Here is a 23,413-nt window from a genome sequence, read left to right as displayed (position 1 = left end):
TCATCTGAAATATTAGTAAAAAGATTATGGCAAATAATTGGTCTCCAACAAATACATTATTATATTGCCTGGAAGGATAAGCACCATTCAAATATCAACTGACAAAATACAAAGCAAATTGCCTTAAATCAAAATTTCCACTCTTTTATATTGGATGCAAATGAATTTATTTCTAAATAAAAATAACTCCAAAGAGAAATGGTGTGTATAACTAAAGTATTATTGAGCAGTAGCTAAAGATGCTATATTTATTTAGGAAGTGCCACAATACAGCCAGCAGGGGGTGCTGCAAACATTCTGAAATATTGTTTTTATGACTTCTATTTAGAGAACCGAACTTTAAAAAAGTCATTGTTAACATTAGTGTCATAAAAGTGGTCTATATTCAGTTTCTTCAGTTATCACTGAAACTTAGAAATGAGGATCTAAGTAATTGTAACAGATGTAAAATGTTCTATGTGAGAAAAAACATGTAATGAAGAAATACATAAGACATGTCTTCATTAGCTATATCCTTCAAAGGGTGCAAGGCAGGCACAGTTTTCTTTTAAGAAATAAACAACCTAGGAGCCGAATACAAACACATGGCAAAGCTTCGCTTCAAATTAGGTCATAGCTACGTTCATTTCTGTCTCATAATCTTATCTTTGCTACAAAAACTCTCTTAGTCTGGAATCATTCTAGAGAACACACCCCATAAATATTAGACTGCCTGATGGTTTCATGATATGGACAAAGGTTGTAAATGCCAAATGTATTAGAATATAAAGATTTAAGTAAAGAATTTAAACTCAAGTCTCCAGAGGGTAAAAGTTTTTCCACGAGGTCCAGTTTCTTATCTTATTTGCGCCTTTGAGGAATAAATTCCTTTTTTAAGCCAGAATTAAAATTTTACCTCCGAAAGGAATTTTCCATCCTCCATTAATATCAACAATTTTAGTGCTCTTTAGAAGCACTAAAGTTGACTGGGACTCCCTCAAGGACTTGCTAACGTTACTAATAGTTCATTTAAAAATATGCCCGATACAATACATATGCTTTCTATGGTTCCAACTGCAGCAGCCCACAGTAGAGTCTCTGCCCACAACTGCTGACAGAAGTGTTCAGACCGTAGCATGCGTGCAAGAATGTAATTCAAGAGAAAGAGAAGCAGTAAATATTGGAATAGCACTTGTTTAGTTCCCAAAGTCTGCAGAACAGATTGTCTCCTTTGTCATAAAAGGATGATTATAAATTTCTGTGTGGGATACAAAAAATATCAAAAATAATGCTTACTACCATCATGGACTTCTAAAATAAAACTCCAATCTTTTCTTCAGTCTCCCCTCTCACCATTCCCTATTAAAACTTTTCCATCTCAGTGATACTTATTTCACGTCTTTTCATAGTTACTCCTCTAGAATGCCCACCCCATCACTCATAGGACTGTGTGATTTAAACATGTATAGAATAGCTATTATGCATTAGTCTCTGTACTAGGCTCTGGGTTACAAAAAAAGATACAGTTTATGACCTAGAGGAGCTTATAGACTTGATAGGAAAATGAAAAGGGCGTTGAACTACATCTGGCATCCAACTGAAGAAGCTCTACAGAAGAAATACATGTACTGAGAGAACCATAGACTCTCCCTTTGTTACAGTTCTCAATGAAAAAGAGAACTTAATTCTCAGAAAAACCAAAGGCTCTAAAGTCACAGGGCTTTTAAGCACATGGAAGAAAATATTATTCCTCATCCAACTTATTTAAATCTGAAAAAGCTTTCTTCCTAAAATTAAAAAAAAAAAAGATATAGAATCCCCACTCTCAGGGCCTTTAAATATATAAAATTACTAATTCATAGCCTAGGAAGATTTCTTATACTAAAAAGTTACCACCTCTTCCCAGAATCTAAATTCTGATAATGATTACCATCTTATTTTTACTATTATTATATTATTATTATGTGATGATGATGATGATGATGATGTATTATTATTACAAGCAGCAGCAACAGTAACTTCTGTCGTAGTTATGAGCGTGATTGTCGGTGAGCCTTTCTATAAAGGGGCTTAAAGCTCAAGTCATCTATATCCCTTACATAAGTTAGTGAGGGCTAGAGAGTAGGCCCTTTTTACAGAAGTAAAGAGTAGAACATTGAAAAGCTACATAATTTCCCCAAGGTTCATAGTAAATGAGATTAAGGCCTGGTGTCCAGACTGCCCAACAATTACCCACTATATGCAACAGATCTGTTACCCTGCAACATCATATTTTAAAAATCCTGTGACTTCATCCATTAAATTTTCCACTAAGGAAACAGTTTTTAAAACTCCTCTGGGGAAATGTTAGGCTCTTTTTAATAATACTTTTAAACATTTTAGTCCCAAAGTACAACATAAAAGGGCCCTAACTAAAATTTCGTCAGATGTATTATGACAATCAAGATTAATCCCAAGCCAGTCAATTTCTGACATGTGATTCTGCATATATTTATTAGCTTTGATATCTCAAAAATGAATACTCAATTCTCTACATCATATAGGTCAATTTTAAGCAATCATAAGAGTAACGAAATATGCATTTTCTTAAATAATTAAGCTTTAACTATTTTCATAACTTTTCAAAATAATTATTTTGAAAATATTATTAGAAGTATGATGTAAGTAGCTTTCAATTCAAAAAATATGTTACTCCCTCAAATTCTTTTATGGAATGAGAAAAGGTATAAATAATTATGAGCTTTAAGACCATTTTTATTGATGTGCTTTATTCAAGATAGTGTACCACTTTCCTCAAGAATATTGCCAAGATGGTTAAATCTTTAATTGTATCTCTCATACATTTCTCATTGGTCATTTCTGACCGAAGTCAATCAACTCTACCAAATAATGTGAAAATTGTAAAATAAGTTTATTAAATAATGTTCACCAGGGACTAAAACTGTTTAGGCATTTTCACCATACAGCTGGAGATCTAATCTATACTAGAACACAAATTTTAGTGGCAAAAGATTTTAAAGATGTAATAATCACTGGCTAAGAGAATCATTTTCAACACATACATAGATTTTGTCAAGTTTCCCCTGATTGAGACTATTACAGAGCAACTCCAAAGGTCCTTGACATGTAGCAATTTGCAATTTTGCTGAGGGATATATTTGAAATGCAAGCACTGAAAGGCCTTGGTACTAAAGTGAGTCACTGAGGGGCCGGCCCGGTGGCACAGCAGTTAAGTTCCCACACTCTGCTTCGGCGGCCTGGGGTTCAGGGGTTCGGATCCCAGATGCGGACCGACGCACTGCTTGTCAAGCCATGCTGTGGCTGTGTCCCATATAAAGTAGAGGAAGATGGGCACAGATGTTAGCCCAGGGCCAGCCTTCCTCAGCAAAGAGAGGAGGATAAGCATCGAATGTTAACTAATCTTCCTCACCAAAAAAAAAAAAAAGTGAGTCACTGAGCTAGTGAGTAAGCCTAGCTGAACTCAGCCATACCTCCATGTGGTTGGGCCATCCTCCTGATCATATTCACAGAGAAGTCAGTTCATCTGGAAGACACTGTCAAATGGCTGTCCTCTGACTTGATATTTCTGCATGACCTCATTTAATCCTCAAACTACTCTAAGGAATAGATACTACTGTTATTCCCATGTGTGCAAATTAAGATACTAAGGAAAGTTAAGTGACTTGTCCAAGATCACATACTGTAAGTGATGGAGCCAAGATTAGGGCCACATCTGTCTGACCCCAGAGGCTGAGCTCTCAACATCAGCAATCCTGCCACTCAGCTGTTTCTGAAGTAAGTTCGGCTAATGTCACTTCAGAAATAATGTCATGTACTATAGTACAGGGTTTGAATAAATTATTTTAATGGCTTAATAATTACATTAGTCTTGAGTTTATAGGCCTCACAGAGGGTCTGGACTACATTTTTTAGTTAGTGTTTAAGACACTGGATTCTGAAATGAGACTGCCCAGGTTACCAGCCAGGTGACCTTGGGCAGATGACTTAACCTTCCTGTACCTCAGCTTCCTCAACCATAAAATGGAGATAACAATAGTATCTGCTTCGTGGGGTTACTGTGAGGATTAAATGAAACAATCCATGTAAAGCTGATAGTAGGCACTCAAAGTGTTAGTTGTTATTATTAGAACTATATGGCTTTCTACAGGGAAAATTATTTGCTCTGGTGTTATGAGAATTCGAGGATCTACGAAGGTCTTAGGATGTATCTTTGCACTCTACCTGAGCTTATTCACTTCCATCGCTTTTCTTTAATTTATTATCTTTATTTAACCAGTGCTTGAACTGCCTCTAGTAGTGTAATAACTTTAATTTAGAATTCTAGGTGAAATTCTTATAAAAAGTTTTAGAAAAGAGATATAGATATAAACATATATATATGTTTATGTGTCATATATATCTTATATAGATTAAATGAGATTTATATATATCTTATATAGAGTAAAATGAGATGATTTGTGACAGAAAGCCAAGTGATTATAACCAGAGTTTGTCTAAAGATCCAGTTCTATGCAGGAGGCTATTACAATGTCTCAGAGAATTTAAACTTGACTTTGGTGAGGATACGTCTCATGTGATGAAGCACCCTGCACTTTCCAAATATCTTGAAGAAAGTGAATGCTGCAAACCTTTGTCTTTATGGCATCTTATTTGAGAACAGGGCAAATTATCAAACAGATGTTCTCATAAACCCAAATTCAGAATGTTACTGGGCCCTGAGAATCCCTTCCTTTAAGACAGGGAGAAGTTGGGCCGGCCCGGTGGCTTAGCGGTTAAGTGTGCGCGCTCGGCTACTGGCGGCCCGGGTTCGGACCCCGGGTGCGCACCGACGCACCGCTTCTACGGCCATGCTGAGGCCACGTCCCACATACAGCAACTAGAAGGATGTACAACTATGACGTACAACTAACTACTGGGGGGCTTTGGGGAAAAAAAGGAGGAGGATTGGCAATAGATGTTAGCTCAGAGCCGGTCTTCCTCAGCAAAAAAAAGAGGAGGATTAGCACGGATGTTAGCTTAGGGCTGATCTCCCTCACAAAAAAAAAAAAAAAAAAAAAAAAAAAAAAAAGACAGGGAGAAGTTGGCCACGTTTTAAATCCCTAATCCCTATGCATCATCAGCTCATAAACTAAGCTGAATTAAGAAGTGGCAGCAATAAACATGGTGACATGGCAAATATATCAGCAGGCTTTATCAGAAACTGTATATTTATGAGAAAAGTAGCAGTTTAGCTCCCAAATAAAGCAAAACAATCGAAATGTTCATAAATGTCAACCTAAGCCAAACAATCTGAAATTTGGCTAGATTAGGAAGCTGTTATAATTAACCATATTACTCCTCCAGCCCACAGATAAAGATCACTGCAAATTTTGAGAGGGTCTGCACTTAGGCCAATTTGCACAGATCCAAAAGTTAATATGAACAGTCTGCCTTGTAACAATCACAACCTTCTCACTCCCCATTCCCTATACCCCAAAATATTCTTAAGTAGGCAAGGTCTTTCAGCTTTTAATCAAAACAAATGATTCTTTAAGGAAAGAGCTACACTATGAGTTTTCATATAGACCAATGTTTATAACTGGTATTTTCAGTTTATTTTTAGCTTTTTCAATGATTTTCTCAAATAAGCAATGTCATTAAATTGGATTTGCCAATGTCCATGGGACTTTGTTAGTCATGTTGTATTTCATGTAAGATTTGCCAAAGAGCTGCCTTATGATGCTCCAAGAAAATCAACAGATTCATCCTTCCGTTATTAAGGCAATAGTCATTGTATTATTATTAAGGCAGTAGAAATTTTTAAAGAAACTCCTCTATTTTAAGAAAATGTATTGATTACCCTCAGCTTTGGATCTTCTTTTTCCTTTATACTTAGGTGAAACCAGACTATGAAATAGAAAGGGATTAAGGGTAGAGATAAACACAGACAATGTACTTTTATAATATTTTTCTTATTCAAAAATAAAATGATCGCAAGAAAAAAGAAGTGGAAAATGGTATTAGTCCCATGGTATCTGGTACTTCCATACCAGCATACATGTTTGTTGAGCTGAGTTAGCCAAATATTAGAAACCCAAATGTCAAGGAGAAGTGGGTAGACTGAGCTCTGATATACATAGACAATTTCCATTTTCCTAAATATGACTATTTGAACATTATTATGAGATCAGATCATAAATGCTGTATCTGTTTTACAGGAAATGAATAGAAATATTGCATGCATAGTAGTAGACATTCAGTAAATACCAGTGGAATTGAATTAATAATAATATTCAAAAGCTCAGTCTTAGCCAGGTAAAAACTCAGTACAAATAAAACTGGGAATTTCCATGATTATTACTGTTGAATATATTTTTAAAAGGGGCTTAGGTTCTCCCTTTAAAAACTGCTGTAAAAACACTAAGAATAACATGAAGATTTATACACTGCATATGCCTTATTCAAGACATCCGCAAAGAAAGACCACAAAACAATAGCATCAATGAGAAGAATATGAACTCTTTGCATTAGGGAATGATGTCAAGAGATTTAAATCAGGTAAAAAGAGAGAGAATTTTAATGAAAATAAAAATATATTCACAATAAAAAATGACATCAAATGAGGCTGCTTTCTGTTTTCAATCTGCTAATTTTCTACAATGTTCTGCATCATTTACAGACTATAGAAATCAGACAAGCACATTCAATTTGTAGGTTCTTCACAGCAGATGCAAAGTGATGGCAATTATCCACAACTGCTTATGTGATGATGACTGAATGATCAAGATTCCTCATTACAATAATATGCCACACTTATTGGAGTAGCTGATTAAAGTAACGGTTCACTCTGCTCACGTCTCTTGCTGTTTCTTTCACAAAGTGGATGAGTTTACAAAGTCCCAGACAATGTTTTTACCTGAGCGGTGCCATCTCTCATGCGTGTACCCTTTAGGATGAAATAAACGTGTACCTAGAGGTACCCATTGCCACTCATGGTTGGCTGGCAAAGATCTACTGAAGGTGCATTGAGTCAACATCAGCAATCAAGTATATATACAATGCTCCTTGATGTTTATCACCTGGCTAGACAGTTATGAAATGTGGACTGAGTTATTCTAGGGAGAAAGAAAAAAACATCTAACCCAGCTGTTTAATTTCTTCTTCTTCATCCTTCAAGTCTCAGAACTGGTGCCCTCTCCTTCAAGAAGTATACGTCTTCCCCCAGTTTGGGTCAGGAACCCCTCCTTTGTTCCCCACAGCACTGTATGTTTCCCTCATACAATCCAAGCGCTTATCATTTTGTCTCCTTCAATAGACATGAGAGTTTCCTGGGGAAAAGGAATTTGACTTTTTTTTTAATCATAATATTCAAAAGAACCCATACAAGGCCAGGTTCATATTAGCAACTTAGGAAATGTTTACTGAGTTGATAAACAGATCAAGCTAGGAAATCATATTCTTCCCCCTTCTTTTATGAGTGGAGAAAGTACAGGCCTTGCATGTGCTCATGCATTCATTCACTGAGTTTCAATGATATAGTAGACACTGTGCAAAATGCTAGAGATACTATAATACAGAAGTAAGTTTAAAAATTACAGTGCAATTTGATAAACATTGCTAAAAATAAAAATACTAAAGAGTCAATGAAAGTGGAAAGATATTGTACAATCTATCAGAGAAGGCTTTCCAGGAGGTAACATTTGAGTTGGGTTGTGAAAGATAAACAAACATGGGCGAGAGGGAGACAGACTTCTAAGCAAAGGGTCACAAGAAAACATGGTATGTTCAAGAAATGAAAAGGAGAGGGACCAGATTGTGACAGAAGCCAAAGTTGGCAAGACAGGTTAGAAGTAGCTTATGCTGCAACAAGCAATCTGGAAGCTGGGCTTTATCTTCAGTGGAATGGGAACCAATGAAGCCTTTTAGGCAGAGGAGCAATGTGATCAGATCTAGTTAGACGCAAGATTCTGCAATTAGCGTGGAAGAAAATGGATACATTCAATAAGGTTTGAGAAACTAGGGACAAGGACACTGGAGACTCAGGTTGAGAACAGTGACCTAAATGGCCATTAGCTAAATCAAATGCAAGAAGACATAAAATTAAATAAGATAAACATTCCCTTTTCCTGGGATGCTTACACTCTACTTCTCTGGTAGAGGTTGTCAACTCCTTGGGAAAATAAACTGCGTTCTTTTCTGAAGTCTAGTCTTTAAATTACAACATTCTTATTGTATTATAGTCACAATAATTTAGTAAGAGTAAACAAATAATGTTGCAAACTGAAGGACTTTCCATACCTGAGACACTTTGCCTGTTGGAATCCGAGTCTCCATTACTGGAGTTAGAATTGTTGGAGGAGTTGTTGTCAACCCCTCCCAGAAGGGGGCGCAAGTGGCTTACTGAGACTTGCTCAATGAATGACGTTCCATACTTGCGAAAATACCACCATTCAAATATCTAGAACAGAAAAATAACAACCGTGATTATGGTTCTTGTTACTGTTTATGATGTTTGTACACATGCCCAAAAAACATGTTGCATTTACTAATTATATCCACCTTAAATACTTAATTAAACAAATTTTTTATTCCAAAAAATTTAATTTATTCTAAAAATTAAAGAGTTTAATAAAATTAAAATACCAATTACATTTTAAATTCTTTAATGTTGTTTTCTCCACTTAATACTGGTTTTCAAGAAAAATCTATAATTACAATCATGGATACAAAAACACTATTAGGAGCTGCTCAATATTATTTTCCTCCAAATTTCCTTCATATTCTAATAACAAAATCACCATAGCTGAAAGACCAGAAGTGTATATAAATAAGCCAGTATTAGAATTATGGCTTATAAAATATTGAAATTCTTGGCATTTTACATTCTGATAAATCCACAGCTGCATAAAATTTTTAAGACATCAAAATTCCATTAAGAAAAAAAAAATAACCATCTCCTTAGAGAAATGCTGGTTTTACAGAAAGAGTGAAAGGCATTCCATTTCATGTATGGATGGCACTCAACTGCTGAGATACTCAGCAATGCCCCACCTACTAAGAAGTGCTTTATAAACACAAGCATCTGTTATACACCATTAATGTTTCCTAGGTCACAAGCTTACCAATTGTTACATACTGTGGATTGCAAAGGAGAAAAGAAATAACTTTCATTAATACAAGGAAAAAAGCAATGATGCTCACATGACTATACTGAAATCAGGACTTCCTAAAACACTAGGAAAGCAAGCGATCTCCCTCAATCCTTCTTACTTGGCCCCCTCTGCCCCTTCAGTGAACGCTTTCTCACCACTATTCGATGTTGCTCTCTCCCACATCCTTGCCTCTCCCCCCTGTCTGATTTGGGATTTGTTCCTTAAACAGTCACAAATCATTACACAGAAGAAATTTAAGAATCAACTATATCCCAGAGTCTCATAGAATAACTATACTATATTCTTCTAATACAGAATGTGGAACTAACATAGAATTATCTTTATCCTTATTTCATAAAAACGAGACTTCGTTATCTACTCTGGAATGGATTTGGGGCTATTATTTAAAAATTGATGTTTTCTCTCTTTTGCTCTACCAAAAATTTCTAAAAAAGACAGAAAGAACATCTATGAATGACCAGAAGGAAGTATCAATCAAACCAAATGTTTCCAATTCTATAATAGGACAACTTGGTTTAATTCCAACGAGTTACCTCTGACTATATGAATTTTCACATGTTAAGACATTCAAGTAATTTCACTGGGCAGACAGCAGAGAATATAATATAGCTATGAAGGGACAGGATTAGTCTATAACATTTGGAATGCTAGGAATAAAAGTTCTTACTTGAAGAAGAAAGACAGTTCAAAATGGTAAATTTATGAACCATGGATCCAGAAGGGAATTTGTAACGTAGGTAAGTTATTTAATCTATTTGAACATCAGTTTCTTCAACTGTAAAGTGGAAATCATATGTATTATTTATCCTCTAGGGTCCTCAATTTTCACAACCATGTAAAACATTTAGTTTCAAACCCCATGTAAAAGATCTAGTTCAGTGCCTGCTGCATAGTTGGTTCTCAAAAATAATAGCAAAGCTATCATTTATTACATTGATGACGTACACACCTCCCATGGGCAGCACACCCCACATATCATGCACCCCTCTTTTTGCCAGTCTACAATTCAGGCTAGTACAGCACCTTGTCTGTTACTGTTGTTGGCTGAAAGCCTTGGAAATCATTGTGAAAAAGGGCACCGCTCACCACTCAGTCCTCACCACCCAACAAAGCCCTCAAGAGATTCGTGGCTTTCCCTTTATTAGAAGACAAGGAAGGCTCCAAAAGACCCAGAACATTGGTCACAGAACTGGCAACGGCTCTCAGTCACTTGTTGGGGAGAGCTCTCTTTGCATCAAGTCTTTTTGCTCTGCTTTCTGTATTGTGCTGCTTGGGCACCTGCCAGGTCTTAGTTCACTCATTCAGTCACACAGCACTAAGGGCTCCACATCAGGCATGAGCTGTGCTGCAGGGTTACAGAGCACAGATGTGGCCCCTGCCACCACCAATCCACGCCACAGACACACTATGCCTTTCACAGGTTGCTCCTGGCATGGTCTATACCCATCACAAAAAACACCTTGGGACTCTTCAGAATTCCCAGTTCCTCCAACATTATCACAGAATGTCAGCACTAAAAGGGACCTTAAAAAACCATGCACTGTCTCCATTTAGAGATGAGGAATGAGGACTGACCAAAGTCATACAGCTAATTAAGTAGTCGCTTAGCCTGAAGCACAAGCTTTGTGCCACTAATCTTACTAGGGCCCTATAACAAGACATCTTTTTATAACTTTCTTGTTCACTTAAACAAATATGGACAGATGTGGCATATCATTTCCCTTTTCAGATCTTCACTTCCCAATGCCCCCAACTCCACTGTGTCTCTGTGCTTTCTTAGCTATCAAAACCAACCCAGAAGTAGCCTATCAAATGGGACCAGATAATTCATCCTAAGGTATAAATGACTCATATTAATGGAATATTTGCATTATAGTAGACGAGTGATTTTCCACCTAGTATTTCTAATTCTGGTATAACAGACCTCAGTAAAGACTGGGTTATTCATGCAGCTGTCTTGGGGGGGGGGGGGGAAGGAGGGTCTTCTCAGACCTGTCTTATCACAGCAGTAGATGACTTCTCACCAATCATGGTCCTTCTTTATACTAGTGTCCCCTGTACCCTGGAGCAGAGGCTCCAATATATACTGAATGAACAACCAGTAAAAGGAAGTAGAAAAGGACTTGAAGCCTTCTTAAACTTCAAAACAAGTCTTCTAATTTGGGGTCTTAGCATAACAATCTGCCCCTTATCCCGAAACATGACAGGCTTTGGGCCAGCACCTCACAGTATTTTTAAAGAGCTGCACAGATCCAAATGGGCAGATGGTGTTATCTAACACGCACATGTTTGGTGTCACTTTGAATTCTTCTCCCTGGTGCATAACCTACAATGTAAACAGCAAAGCTCTCATAAACAAATTTAGATTTTAAAATTAGTCCTTGGACATGCTAGTAGCTTAGCAGACTTGCCACAGTGGAACAAAACAGCTTTTAATCTGACAAATAACAATAAAATTAAAATATAAATTTATGCATTTCATAGTCTTGAAAACATAATCTCTCTAGTACTTTTTTCCTACTCATGCTCCACCCCAAAGATTATACAGATCAAATAAGATGAGAACTAAAAAGCATCAATTGGGCTTGGCATTTAGGAAGTCAATAGTGACCCTATCATCTAGCTGAAAGGTAAAAACCCTAATACACTTCATGATAGGTGAGTTGTGTGACCTTGGTTGGCATTCTTTAGTCTCTGGGGCTCAGTTATCTAATGTGTAAAATAAGGTCACAGTAAACCGCACTCAGTTCATGATGGATGGATGGATGGGTAGATGGGTGGACGGGTGGATGAGTGGATGGGTGAGTGGACAGATGATTAGAAGACTGGATGGATGTTTGGAAGACTGAATGGATAAATGATAAGGACTGGGCTGGTGATTTAATTGGATATACTCTAAATAAACAGCAGAACCAATGAAAGGTTTTGTGTTCATTTTGTTTGTTATAATAAAGAGAGGTCTACACAGATTTGTGGAAGAGGAAAGAATCTAGTGGAAAGAGAGAAACTGAAGACACAAAAGAGTACAAATGGCCAAGAGACATGATGCCAAGAAACCAGGAAGCACATCCACACTCCCTTGAAAAGGTAACCTACCATTTCTTGCTCTGAGACAGGAAGAAAGGTCGAATGAACAGAAAAATACATTCTACTTTGGAGAGTCGGGTGTGCTATGAGCTGTTTCACAGGTAAGAAGGCAACAAAGAGATAATGAGGCACAGGTAAGAAGGCAACATAAATGGGTGTCACTGAACTTGGTGGAGATGCAGGTAAGGATTACCTTCTGTGAATAAGGGAAGTGGGGATGGAATTGGGAATGTGAAGGTGGAAGAAGTGGTTTGGATCTACATCTTGCAGGACAGAAGGGCCATAAGCTATACTCAGGATTCAGATCATATTTAAAACAAAGACCCATTTGTCAAGGACCCAGTTACCAAAGCCTTGTGACCTCCTCCATTACTATATGACAGAAGTGGAGGGGATGATCAAGGAGCACTCAGGCTGGGAGCTGGGGGTGGAGATTCAGGTTTGCAGCTGGCCTAAGGTGCAAACTTGTCTCATCTTCACCGGCAGGGAAGGAACCAAAATCTGGCAAAGGGATAACAAATAAGGCCCTTCCATCTATCTTGCAGACCTGAAAGCTGAATCTTTCCTGAAGATGCCTAGATTCTTCCTATCCAATAAGACCTCCTCTTCTGGAACTGCATGTTCTATATTAGAACTTCTCTTCGTGAATCAGGGACTTCCCTATAGCCTATATCACACTAAAAAATACTACAAGGTTCCCATATAGCAGCACCTCAGTAATTCCACATCACTAAACCCATGGGAAATACAAAAGATGTCACAGCCTGAAATTGGCTAAGTGCTTCCTAAGGATTAAAGCAGACGATGATATCACAGGAGGATAGATACAGTGATAGTAGAGATCGAAGAGGAAATATGAAACTCTGGCAGTCTACTTCTAAATAGAAAGTCTGCCACATTGACACCTGCTGTAAGTCTTCAGAAATATATCTGATGGTAAACAGTTTTTTGGCAAGAGGAGATCTTCTGGGCTTAAAGGAGATAAACCAAGGCAGTTGGCGTGGGTTATCATAATATCCACAACCTTTTTAGTTTCCTGTTAGAATTCTCAAGTATATCCTTTTCTCCATATTCACTGACCCTTTCAAAGACCCTCCCAATTCCTCATAACAGACTTCGTTTTTGACTCTTGGCCCCCATATGTTTTGTTTAGGAATACTGAAGAGCTATGGAGCGGGTCTTGGCCTCCTGCTTCCTTGGTCTCAGCCAATCCCTCCTCAGCCACCTGTTCCCCTAAATAGTTGAGGGGGCTGTGTGAAGAACTGGAATTCATGCCCTTCCACCCCCTTTCCTGGCCACCTACTGCCGAGGCTTTAAGAAAAGAGAGAAGGCAGAGAAGTGAGGTTCTCTTCAAGGTCAATAGCCAATGATCCATCCCAATCTGTGTCTGTATGTTCACAGGATGCGATTTTCCACTGTAGCATTAATGACTGTGGCCTGGAGGGGAGGGTCACTCTCCAGGGGTGGAGTCATGGAGACCACTGACAATTAGGAGAAGCCAGCCTGTGCCATTTGCCCCAAGCCCTGCCAGCTCATACTGTGCTGGCAGCTATCCCCTGGGCCCCTCTCCTAGAGATTCTGATTCAATTGGACTGGGGTGGTGCTCATTTTAAACGAAATCCATCATTTTAAACAAGCTCTCCAGATAATTCTGACACAGTCAGTTAATTCATTCACTCACTGGATCTCTGTGCACTGAACAAATATTTTTTAACACTTCACCCGGGCATTACGAAATATTTTTGCCATATACAAAAATACAGATATGATCCCAGCCTTTGTGACGCTTCCATTATAGAGAAGACAAAGACAATAAATGACACAAATAAAATTATAAAGTGTGTTAAGTGTTGTTCCATGTTCTAGATTGGCCAAATCTGACCTAATCCACGCCCAATTGGAAAAAGAAAAAATGTTTCCTCCAGAGAAAGTTGCGGTCTCCCTCCTTGTTTCTTTTCCTTCTCTCCTCCTCCCTCTCTTATCTACCTGACCCATTTCTATGGGTCTGTTAAAATGGAAACATCAACTGCTAGACACTGCTGCTACCCACCTTCCTAGTCAACACCTTTATAAGAGGCTGAATAATGCTGGGGCAAAGAAATTTAAATTCTAGACCTCACTCCACCCTTACCTAGCAAGGTGATCTAGGTAAGTCATAAGCTTTCTGGATGCCTAGTCCTTAGGTCTTTACTGGTTTAAATTGGATGGCTTCTGAGGCTCCTTCTCCCAGTCCTGCAATTGCATGATTTTTAAGCCTCTCAGTTGGTGCTCAAACGGAAACTGAAAAAGCCAAAAGGGCAGTTTTGTCCCTTTATTAGTTTGTTCACCTTCTTCACTTTTGCCACGTCTAAGCATTAATCAGATCCACTCAAATGCTCCTGTTAGACCCTGACAGGCATCCATCTACTCTCTTGCTTGGCACTTGGTCTCCTACAGAAAATCATTAATTTTCTTGGTGACCCCAAGAAGCTGTAATCTGATAAGAATGATTGAGCCTGAGTTTCCTCCCACTGTCTGCAGGCTTTCTTGCCATTGGCCCCCATGGCATCTCTCATTCTGGAGCCTAGAGACAAGTTGCTTCATAACAGACGCAGCCTGACATTATATGCCGCTTCCCACACCTTCCAATCAAGTTTTCCTGAGTCTTTTTTTACTCTTAGCTCCAGAATGACCATCATTTGGGTGATCCATATACGTATCAATTAAAGTCCTACCCCAAGTGTAGGTCAAGTTCTTTAGATGGATGAAAAAGAGTTGAAAGGAGCCATAACAATCTTCCAGCCCCACTCCCTTACTTTTGAACAGGAGAGGATGGAGGACATGGTCAGAGAGATCTGTATTCAAACCTCGCCATTTGTCTGCTATATAACCTTGGCCAAATTATTTAACCTTTATATCTCTTTATACTCAGCAGCATAAAGGCACTGGTTATATCTACCAGCTAGAATTGCAATAAGAATTAAATGAAATAATATATGCAAAGTGCTTAAAACAGTATCTGGCATGGAGTGGGAAACTCAATAAACAGACCTTTTGTTACAACTGATTCCTACCTAATCATTGTCTCTCCTGCCACTTCCCCAAAAACACAATTCCTTTATATCTAATCCACGAACTAATTATTTTATTTACTATTCTGATTTTCTCTCTTTTTTATTCTTGATTCTCACTTTTTTAAAATTATGTTCTAGATCCCATTTATTATCTCTCTCTATTTAATATATATGTGTGCAAAATGTAGATGCAGGAGAATGTCCATATACATGTTAATGGGGATATAGGGATCTATGTATGAATGTCAATACTAAACACAGCATTTTCTCCATTCTACCAACATTTTGAGAAAATTAAGAAGAGCATTTTCTCCACATATCCACCATACCACTCTCAAAAGCAAAAACACCACCCAGAAATTTTCTCCATTGAAATAAACATTGCCCGAAGAGGCTACTGCAAGCAGACTGGGCATGTCCTTGTTAGAGCAGATAAAGGCTAAACTGGTGGGTGTGGACTGTGACAACAGGTGCAGTTCCTGTGGCTGGAACTGAACTCAAAGGGGTATGCTTGTGCCAGTGGGCTGAGGGGCAGCTTGTAGTCCAGCAAGGGAGAGAGCTGCCTGGAGGGGGATATGGGCACAGGAACCAAAATGGACGAGTGAGAGATAGATGGTAGAATAAACTCATTGCTGGCTTTCAACTTGTGAAATTAAGAGCTAGTGGTGATAGCTAGTAAAATACACACGGATTAGTCCTCATTTATTTTTTAAGCACGTTAGTGTAAACGACAGCAGCATCTGCCAAACACAATTTATTTCTATGCATATTTGCTCAATTAATTGACTTTTGCTTCACAGGGGAAATACCAGGGTGTTTTTGTTTGTTTTCTCCTCTCTTCTCCTAAGATATCACACTGCGTGATAATTTCAGTCTCCAGTATAGGAATCCTGAGGTCCCCAAACAACCAATTTCCCCAGGGGCAGCCCTGTACTTTGAATGTTCACTGCCTGGCTCTCCTAACATTGCTCAGGGGAGGGGAGTTAGGTAATCGTCTGTATGATGCCAGGAAACAAACCGCTAAGCAGTTCTATGCATGCAGCTTGTTTGCAAAGCACCTGATCCTTTCCCTCAATGCTGCCTCTCCATGAAATGCACTTGGCAGAAAACAGTAGCTGAATAGAAATCTCAACCCTGGGTATATTTCAAGGGCTAGCAAAGCTGAGTCCCCAAAGGCTGGACAACATCAATGTCAACAATCTCTAAAGCAGGAGCCTAAAGCTATCAAGACCAATTTCCATGTTGTAGTTCCTTTGCCCTCAGTATAGACCAAGCATTTTTGAGAAAAGTCTTTCAAAATCCTTTTTTTTTTTTGAGGAAGATTGGCCCTACGCTAACATCTGTTGCCAATCTTCCTCTTTTATCTTTTTTTCTCCCCAAAGCTCCAGTACATAGCTGTCTATCATAGTTGTAGAGTTGTAGCTCTTCTATGTGGGACGCCGCTGCAGCATGGCTTGATGAGCAGTGAGTAGGTCTGCGCCCAGGATCCAAACCAGTGAACCCTGGGCCACCGAAGCGGATCTCAGGAACTTAACCACTACTCCACTGGGCCGGCCCCCCAAAATCTTCACACATCAGAAGTGTTCCCTCACTCAAAGTTTCACTTCAGTCAGGAGTATCCTCTGCTTCCTGAGAGTGCTGCAAGACAAATATGCCATAAGACAGCACAGCAGTTATCATCAGGTTCCAGTAACTGCACTCCACAGGCAGGGAGAAAGCCTCGCCAGCCTGGATCTGCAAAGACAGTCATGGTCTAGGGAAATCCCTTTATTCAGAGAACAAGAGAAACAAGCTGATGGGACTTCACCATCCCAGAGTTAGAAGGGAAAACAACTGTTGGGCCTAGCTTACCAGAGTGAAAGGAAATAACCCACCCTCTGGTAATTAATTTACAGCCAGTTGAACCACACCAAGAAAATGCCAGAATAATATCCAGACCTGCCATTTGTTCAGCAAGCTAGAAAAACAGCTGAGAACTTAACCAGAGAGGCAGTGCAATGAGTGATAAAAGCACAGGCTCTGCTGCAAGACTGCCTGGGTTGAAATCCTCTCCACCATCCACCAGCTATGGGACCTAAGCATGTTACTTACTTGCCTATTCTATGTGTCCAGCTTATGTATAAGTAAAATGGAAACAATACCGCAATTACCTCATTGTATTGTTGTGAAGAGTAAATGAGTCAGTCAGTTAGCATGTGCAGTGCTTAGATCAGTGCCTGGCACGCAGTAAGATCATCTAAGTGGGTAACGTTCTTAAGTGAACATCCGTGAGAGAGAACATCCCTGAATGCACAAACAAAAACCTACCTTTCTGCATCAGAGTAAATTATTGGTTTCGGTATGAAACTGCTATTCAAATTGTATCCAAAAAAGCTCACTTTTTTCCTATTTGTTTAACCAAAAAATATTTCAAAGATGTTTTAGAAAGAAAATATTAAAATATTATTTTAAATGTAAATGATAATTATTAGATGGAGACCTGTAATACTTTCTCCTCCACCCAAAAATATACACGCTAAAAGGTTGTCATGTTTTCAGCATATACTTATTAATAATTTATCAAGCATGTGAAAGTATTTTCCAGACTTGAAGTTTCTGCAGTCCATTAAGAACATTAAGGTGGAAACCTGAAGACATAAGTTCTAGGCCTGGCTTTGCTACAAACTAACAACATAAGCCTAGGCAAATCACCTTATAGCTTTATGAACAACTCTATAGCATCCTTATTTTTCTCATGTCCCCACAGAACTGGGAAGACTTCAGAGATACAGACTGGTATGCAGATCTGCACTTAAGAGGGACTATGGTACAAATTACTACACACACCTTATTTCAGCCCATTTGAAGGAGGAGCTTTAATATGCTCCCCTCACCTTAGCTTGATCTCAGCAGCCAGCACTGGGCTTTCTATTTGGATTTCCACTTACGTAACCATCTTGGAGTGGCTCTTGCTGATGTTCTTCACATTCCTGGTCCAATAATATCGACTTCAAACATCTCCTCCCTTGAGTCCAGCAGCCCACATGATACAGCAGAGCAAGATTAACCTGAATATGCTCTGACCACAAAAAAGATGGTCCCACCCCACCCACCATCCCTTTCACCTCTTTGTAGGTTTCTGCCCTGTATATATTTCTCCACCTTTTACTCTGGTTCCTTGTAAGTTCAATCTTCTGAAATCCTCCATTGTTCTAGTTTCACCTATGCTCTTGCTCTACATTTTTGTGCCTTTCTCCCCTAAAACTTTTGTTTTTCTATTGATCTTCTCTTAACATCAACTCTGTAATATCTTTCTTGTCCTTGTTTCTAAAATAATTGATCACAACATTATGTGTAAAGAAAAAAAAAAGCTGTCTAAAACCTCTTTCACCTTAAAGGTCATTTAATTATACTAGAGTGATTCCATTGAGTCTAGATGGTCCTATTTAAGGCCACTTAAATTAAAGAAAACTACTTCAGGTGTTATAATTTATCATACCTGTAACTATTTTAGAGCATAAAGTAATGGATCCACAGGGATGACTATCATATTGCTTTTTGCCTATTCGGGATTTTTTTAAAGGAAGCAATAGGGAAATAAATGTAAATTTTAAAAGAAAAAAGGACGAAGGGGAAAAAAACTTAGAACTGCTACATCCATGTCAATACATTTAAAGAAACTGAGCTATATTTCTACTGATCTGAATTATGTCCAATAATATATTTTGAAAAGGGTAATGAAAAACATTTTGGTTTGAGTCACATTTATTTTATAGTATCTTAGATATTAAAATTTGACACAGAATTGTGTCCTCCTTTATTTTTCATTTTATTTACATTTTGTTTTTCCCTTCAACAAAAATAATATATGACTGTTAAAAAAAATTTTTTTCAAATATTTTAGAAATATGTAACCTGGTAGTGAAAGGCCTCTATAAATCCTCCACCCAACATATACACACATGCAAGATAATCACTGTAAGCTTCTGGTGTATATTATTCCAGAATTTTTTCCTGTACATATACTAACATGTATATTAGTAATAAGTATGTTTTTAAATAGAAAGGATTCCACCACTTACCAAAATAAGCCCTGATATTAGTGAGGAAGTGCCAGTCAGGGCCACGTAGAATTTCGGTGTTAATGTATTCAAAAACATGCTCACTGAAAAAAAACAGAGACGGAGAAGAACAGGGAATGCATGAGTATGTCATTAGTAAAACCAACTCTTTGATTTTTCTTTCTGGTGAAATCATTTGTTTCCAATGATGAGAATTATTAGAACCACAGCAAAGTGCCATTAAAATGGCTCAGCATTATATAGGCTCAGAATACTAGGTTCAAGTTATATATCCTAAAACAAAATAACTGCATATAAGAAAAAAGAGCAGTTTTTTAGTTTCTGCCCCTAAAACCATTGCTGTGAGTGGTTTTCATGGATTCATAACCATTGAGGAGTCTAATGAAAGCAAGTTACTAAATTGTCAGTCAAAAACAGAAGATGCCCTTATACGTTCTGTGGGACCCATACATCAGAGTCCTTGATGAACCAAGAAGCAGTATTTCAACCTTAGAGCAAAGGGAAAATAACTATATTAAACAGTTATTAAAGATTGTAATACTATAGTTACCCCTAAAAAGGAAGGACAAATTGACAAAAGTTAGCATATATTAGTAAAAGTTTTTTCAGCTTACTTAAAAGGCCATTAGACTGCTCATCAAAATAATTGGATTCAATGAAAAAAAGACAAAACATAAAACCTCTAAAAATGAATGTGCACTGTCAGGCACCTTCCTGACCGATTCCTGCCACTCTGTTCATATCAACCATATGGTTGATCTGGTTGCCCATTAAGTAAGGTTCACTTATTTATTTTATAAGTATATTTTAAGTTATTATCATTTAAATCTAGATACTGCACAAAACTTTGACTATTACCAAAACAACAACTGACCTAAAGGACTTTTTACACACATATTCACATTTCTTTACTGAATTTGTTTGTGGAAGGGGATCACACCCCGTCTGGTTTCAGAATGAAAGATGTTAGAAGTAGGACTTTGATGTCATTAGGGGAAAAGGCTTTTGCTTTTGCCCGAGCTCAGCCCAGAAAGCTAAGTCACCAACACGAACGGAGAGCCTATGCTCACTCATTCAACAAATACTTCTCTCTGTTTATGAATGAGACCATGGACAAAGAATGGAAGTATGAATCAGACACAGTTCCCACACTTGAGAAGGCCACAGTCTAGTTGGGAAACAGATAAATAAACAGGCAATTACCATAAAGTTTGACAAATGCATAGACAGGTCCTGTGCACAAGATTTTATGAAAACACAGAAAAGAGATGCATCTCAGGCTGGGGGCCAGGGAAGATGTCCTGAAGAATAAGCAGGAGTTAACCAGACCAAAGCGGGCAGGAGGAGAGACAGAAGGGCAATGTGAGCAGAGGAAGGGGCCTGCTTTGGGGCACTGAGGAAGGAGCACAGCCTTTCCAAGCAGTTGCATGGGTTGAAGAGGGAAGGAGCTTGAGCTACCGAACCTTCGTGAAGACACAGATGTGGAAAGGTGAACTGATTCCATCCTTCCTGACTACTGAACATCCTCTCAACAAACCCTTCTCCCCTGCACCCACTCTGAAATGAATTAGTTTGACTCATGGTCTGTCATTTGTAATCACAAGAGTCTGGACTAGCACAACGTGCTCAGTCAATAGTCAACGACCTGAGTAAGTGCACTCTTTTGGGGAGGTAGAGAAAGGCACAAAAGGAGCAGTCAGCCTAGGGCTGGAAGGCAAGAGGAAGTACAGTTGAGTTGAGGTGGCTTTGCTTGGCATTAAAAAAAACGAAAACGTGGTGATTTGTCATTTCCCACGCAACAGTCAGTGGAAGGAGGCAGATTTTTTAAAGGAAAAAAATCAAACAACCCTAGTTACAAACTTAGATTTTGTACTGCCAGCTGATTCTGAGGTGCCTCAAATTTTCAAAATTCCCCTCCTCACACTATGAATGATCCCGCATTTCCCATCATAAAAAAAAAAAGTCACCAAAACAGAGTATTTGCTTTGTTATTCTGTAATTGTGAACACTCATATCTGTACCATATACTTTTCAGTAAGTTTCTGAGGACAAACTGAGCATAGAATTCAATGAAACCGATTTCTTAAAAAAACAGAGAGAAAAAGATCTGCCTGAATTAGAAGTGCTTAAGCAGCCCTGCTGTTAACTCCCCAGCAACAAAAGCATAAAGTAACGTAAGGGAAAGATTTTCTACCGAAAATCACTGATCCACTGGGGGCAAAAGATTTAAGAATTAATTGATAGTGAAAAAAAAATTATGTGAGTTTTTTAAAGAGATAAAAATAAACATTCTAGGGGCCGGCCCAGCGGCACAGTGGTTACGTTTGCGTGCTCCGCTTTGGAGGCTCGGGGTTCACAGGTTCAAATTCGGAGCGCAGACCGACATACTGCTCATCAAGCCATGCTGTGGTGGCGTCCTACATACAAAATAGAGGAAGATAGGCACAGATGTTAGCTCAGAGCCAATCTTTCTCAGCAAGAGGAAGAATGGCAAAAGATGTTAGCTCAGGGCCAGTCTTCCTCACCAAATAAATAAATAAACATTCTACCCACTTGGTTTTATTTAAGGTTATGTAGCAATAGCAATTAATAATTAAAACATACTTCTCTATTATGTCCAGTTAAAGAAAGCTACTAGAGGTGCGCGAGATAATGGCAGGCACTAAAAGAAACAGAGACACAAATGGAGAATAAGAGAAGCAGAAACAGAAACATTTAGAAAGTAGGAGGTACTCATTTAATAACCTATTAATCTTATAGTCTTTCTGGATATTCTCGCTAAAATCATTAAGACATGGCATTTGGCAATTCTGGGCATAAATATCAACACTTAGCACTTGCCATTTTAATGTATCCATTTATCTATGTATTTACAGTTTATAACAAAAGCACTTTCACATATTAGAGAATTTAATTCTCACTTCAGCTCCATGAGGTCAATATTATTTCTCATCTTATTTCACAGATGGAGGCTGGGCAAAGCCCTAACCACCAGTCGTCCTGGCCCCAAAGGGCAGGCTCATGGAATCACAGAGTGTTCGTGGGGATATTGCTGAAAAGCGTTACACAAAATAGCAAAATAAAAATAGTAGCCTTTCATTAGAAGAGGACAGGAAGCTCTAAATAAATGATACTAAAAGATGGATGTTTTTATTTTTAACTGTACTTATTTTTACCTCTGACCTTTAAAGATAAGTCCACTGTGATCTTACCATCTGTGTGTGCAGCCCCAGCGTGGAAAGGCAGGAAGCGACCCCAAAGAGGGGAGAATCTAGTTAAAGATTCACCCGTCAAATTAAGAGGGCTGCACACTGCAGGCCAGACTGCCTCAAAACCAAGTAATACCTTGCCTAGTTTCACCAGGGTCACTAGCAATTACTTTTGAAAACATATGAGGGCCTGATAAAGTACCTAAAAATTGCATCAGAAAACTGTGTGGTGTGTTCTTTGAAACATAAACTAGATTTTCCTGAAATCTACAGACATATTAAAGTTACCTCCACAACTCCGAGGGCTAGGCAAAACAAATTAAAAAACAAACAGGTAAAGACTAATCTAGCTTTGTGAAGAATAAATTCATAAAATGTTACTAATGTCCTATTTCAACCCAGAGACAAAATTAATAAATCAGAAGGCCTTTCATTTGACCCAGCTGGGAACTCCTAACAGACCACTGCTCAAGGAATATTGTATCAGTTATTCAAAGGCAGCCTCAGGGACTGCATCATGGAGCATTCTGAAGATGCTGAACTTTAACTTGGTACAGCCTTCTCATTTAATTAACGAGTAAATGGGAAGGAATTGAGTATGGACCTGAGAAGAAACTAGGTAGGAGGGGTGGGTACACGGATTGAAAATTAAATGACCTCTCTGGATCACAGAAAAGAGGAGATAAGAAGATAATACAACAGCCAAGTGTGGGAAGTGAAGAACCACTCCTCTGAGCAGAGAACTAGAATACCAGAGGGCTTACTCAGGAATCACGTCAAATGGCCTTTTGAGGCCGTGACTATGAGGAGCCAGCCACGTTTCTGGCCCTCATGACAGTAAGAGCCTTCCT

The 23,413-nt window shown here is 38.4% G+C and overlaps 1 protein-coding gene across 5 annotated transcripts in view; it reads right to left on the bottom strand.

The window, feature by feature from the left end:
- Window positions 1–23,413, bottom strand: part of ST7 (suppression of tumorigenicity 7) — a 252,222-nt gene that overhangs the window by 94,871 nt on the left and 133,938 nt on the right. For all 5 annotated transcript variants that reach the window (XM_004418772.2, XM_004418773.3, XM_014785458.2 and 2 more), the window contains exons 2-3: window positions 19,354–19,436; window positions 8,278–8,437 (exon numbers count right to left, since the gene is read on the bottom strand). In XM_004418772.2, the coding sequence (XP_004418829.1) occupies window positions 8,278–8,437; window positions 19,354–19,436 (243 nt within the window). The remainder of the gene's footprint in view (window positions 1–8,277; window positions 8,438–19,353; window positions 19,437–23,413) is intronic.

This window comes from Ceratotherium simum, chromosome 1 (assembly GCF_057802395.1).
Source record: "Ceratotherium simum simum isolate JZ-2026a chromosome 1, ASM5780239v1, whole genome shotgun sequence".
In the NCBI taxonomy this organism is placed as follows: domain Eukaryota; kingdom Metazoa; phylum Chordata; class Mammalia; order Perissodactyla; family Rhinocerotidae; genus Ceratotherium; species Ceratotherium simum.
Note: the sequence above shows the minus strand (reverse complement) of the source record. Positions and strands in the feature narration are given on the sequence as shown.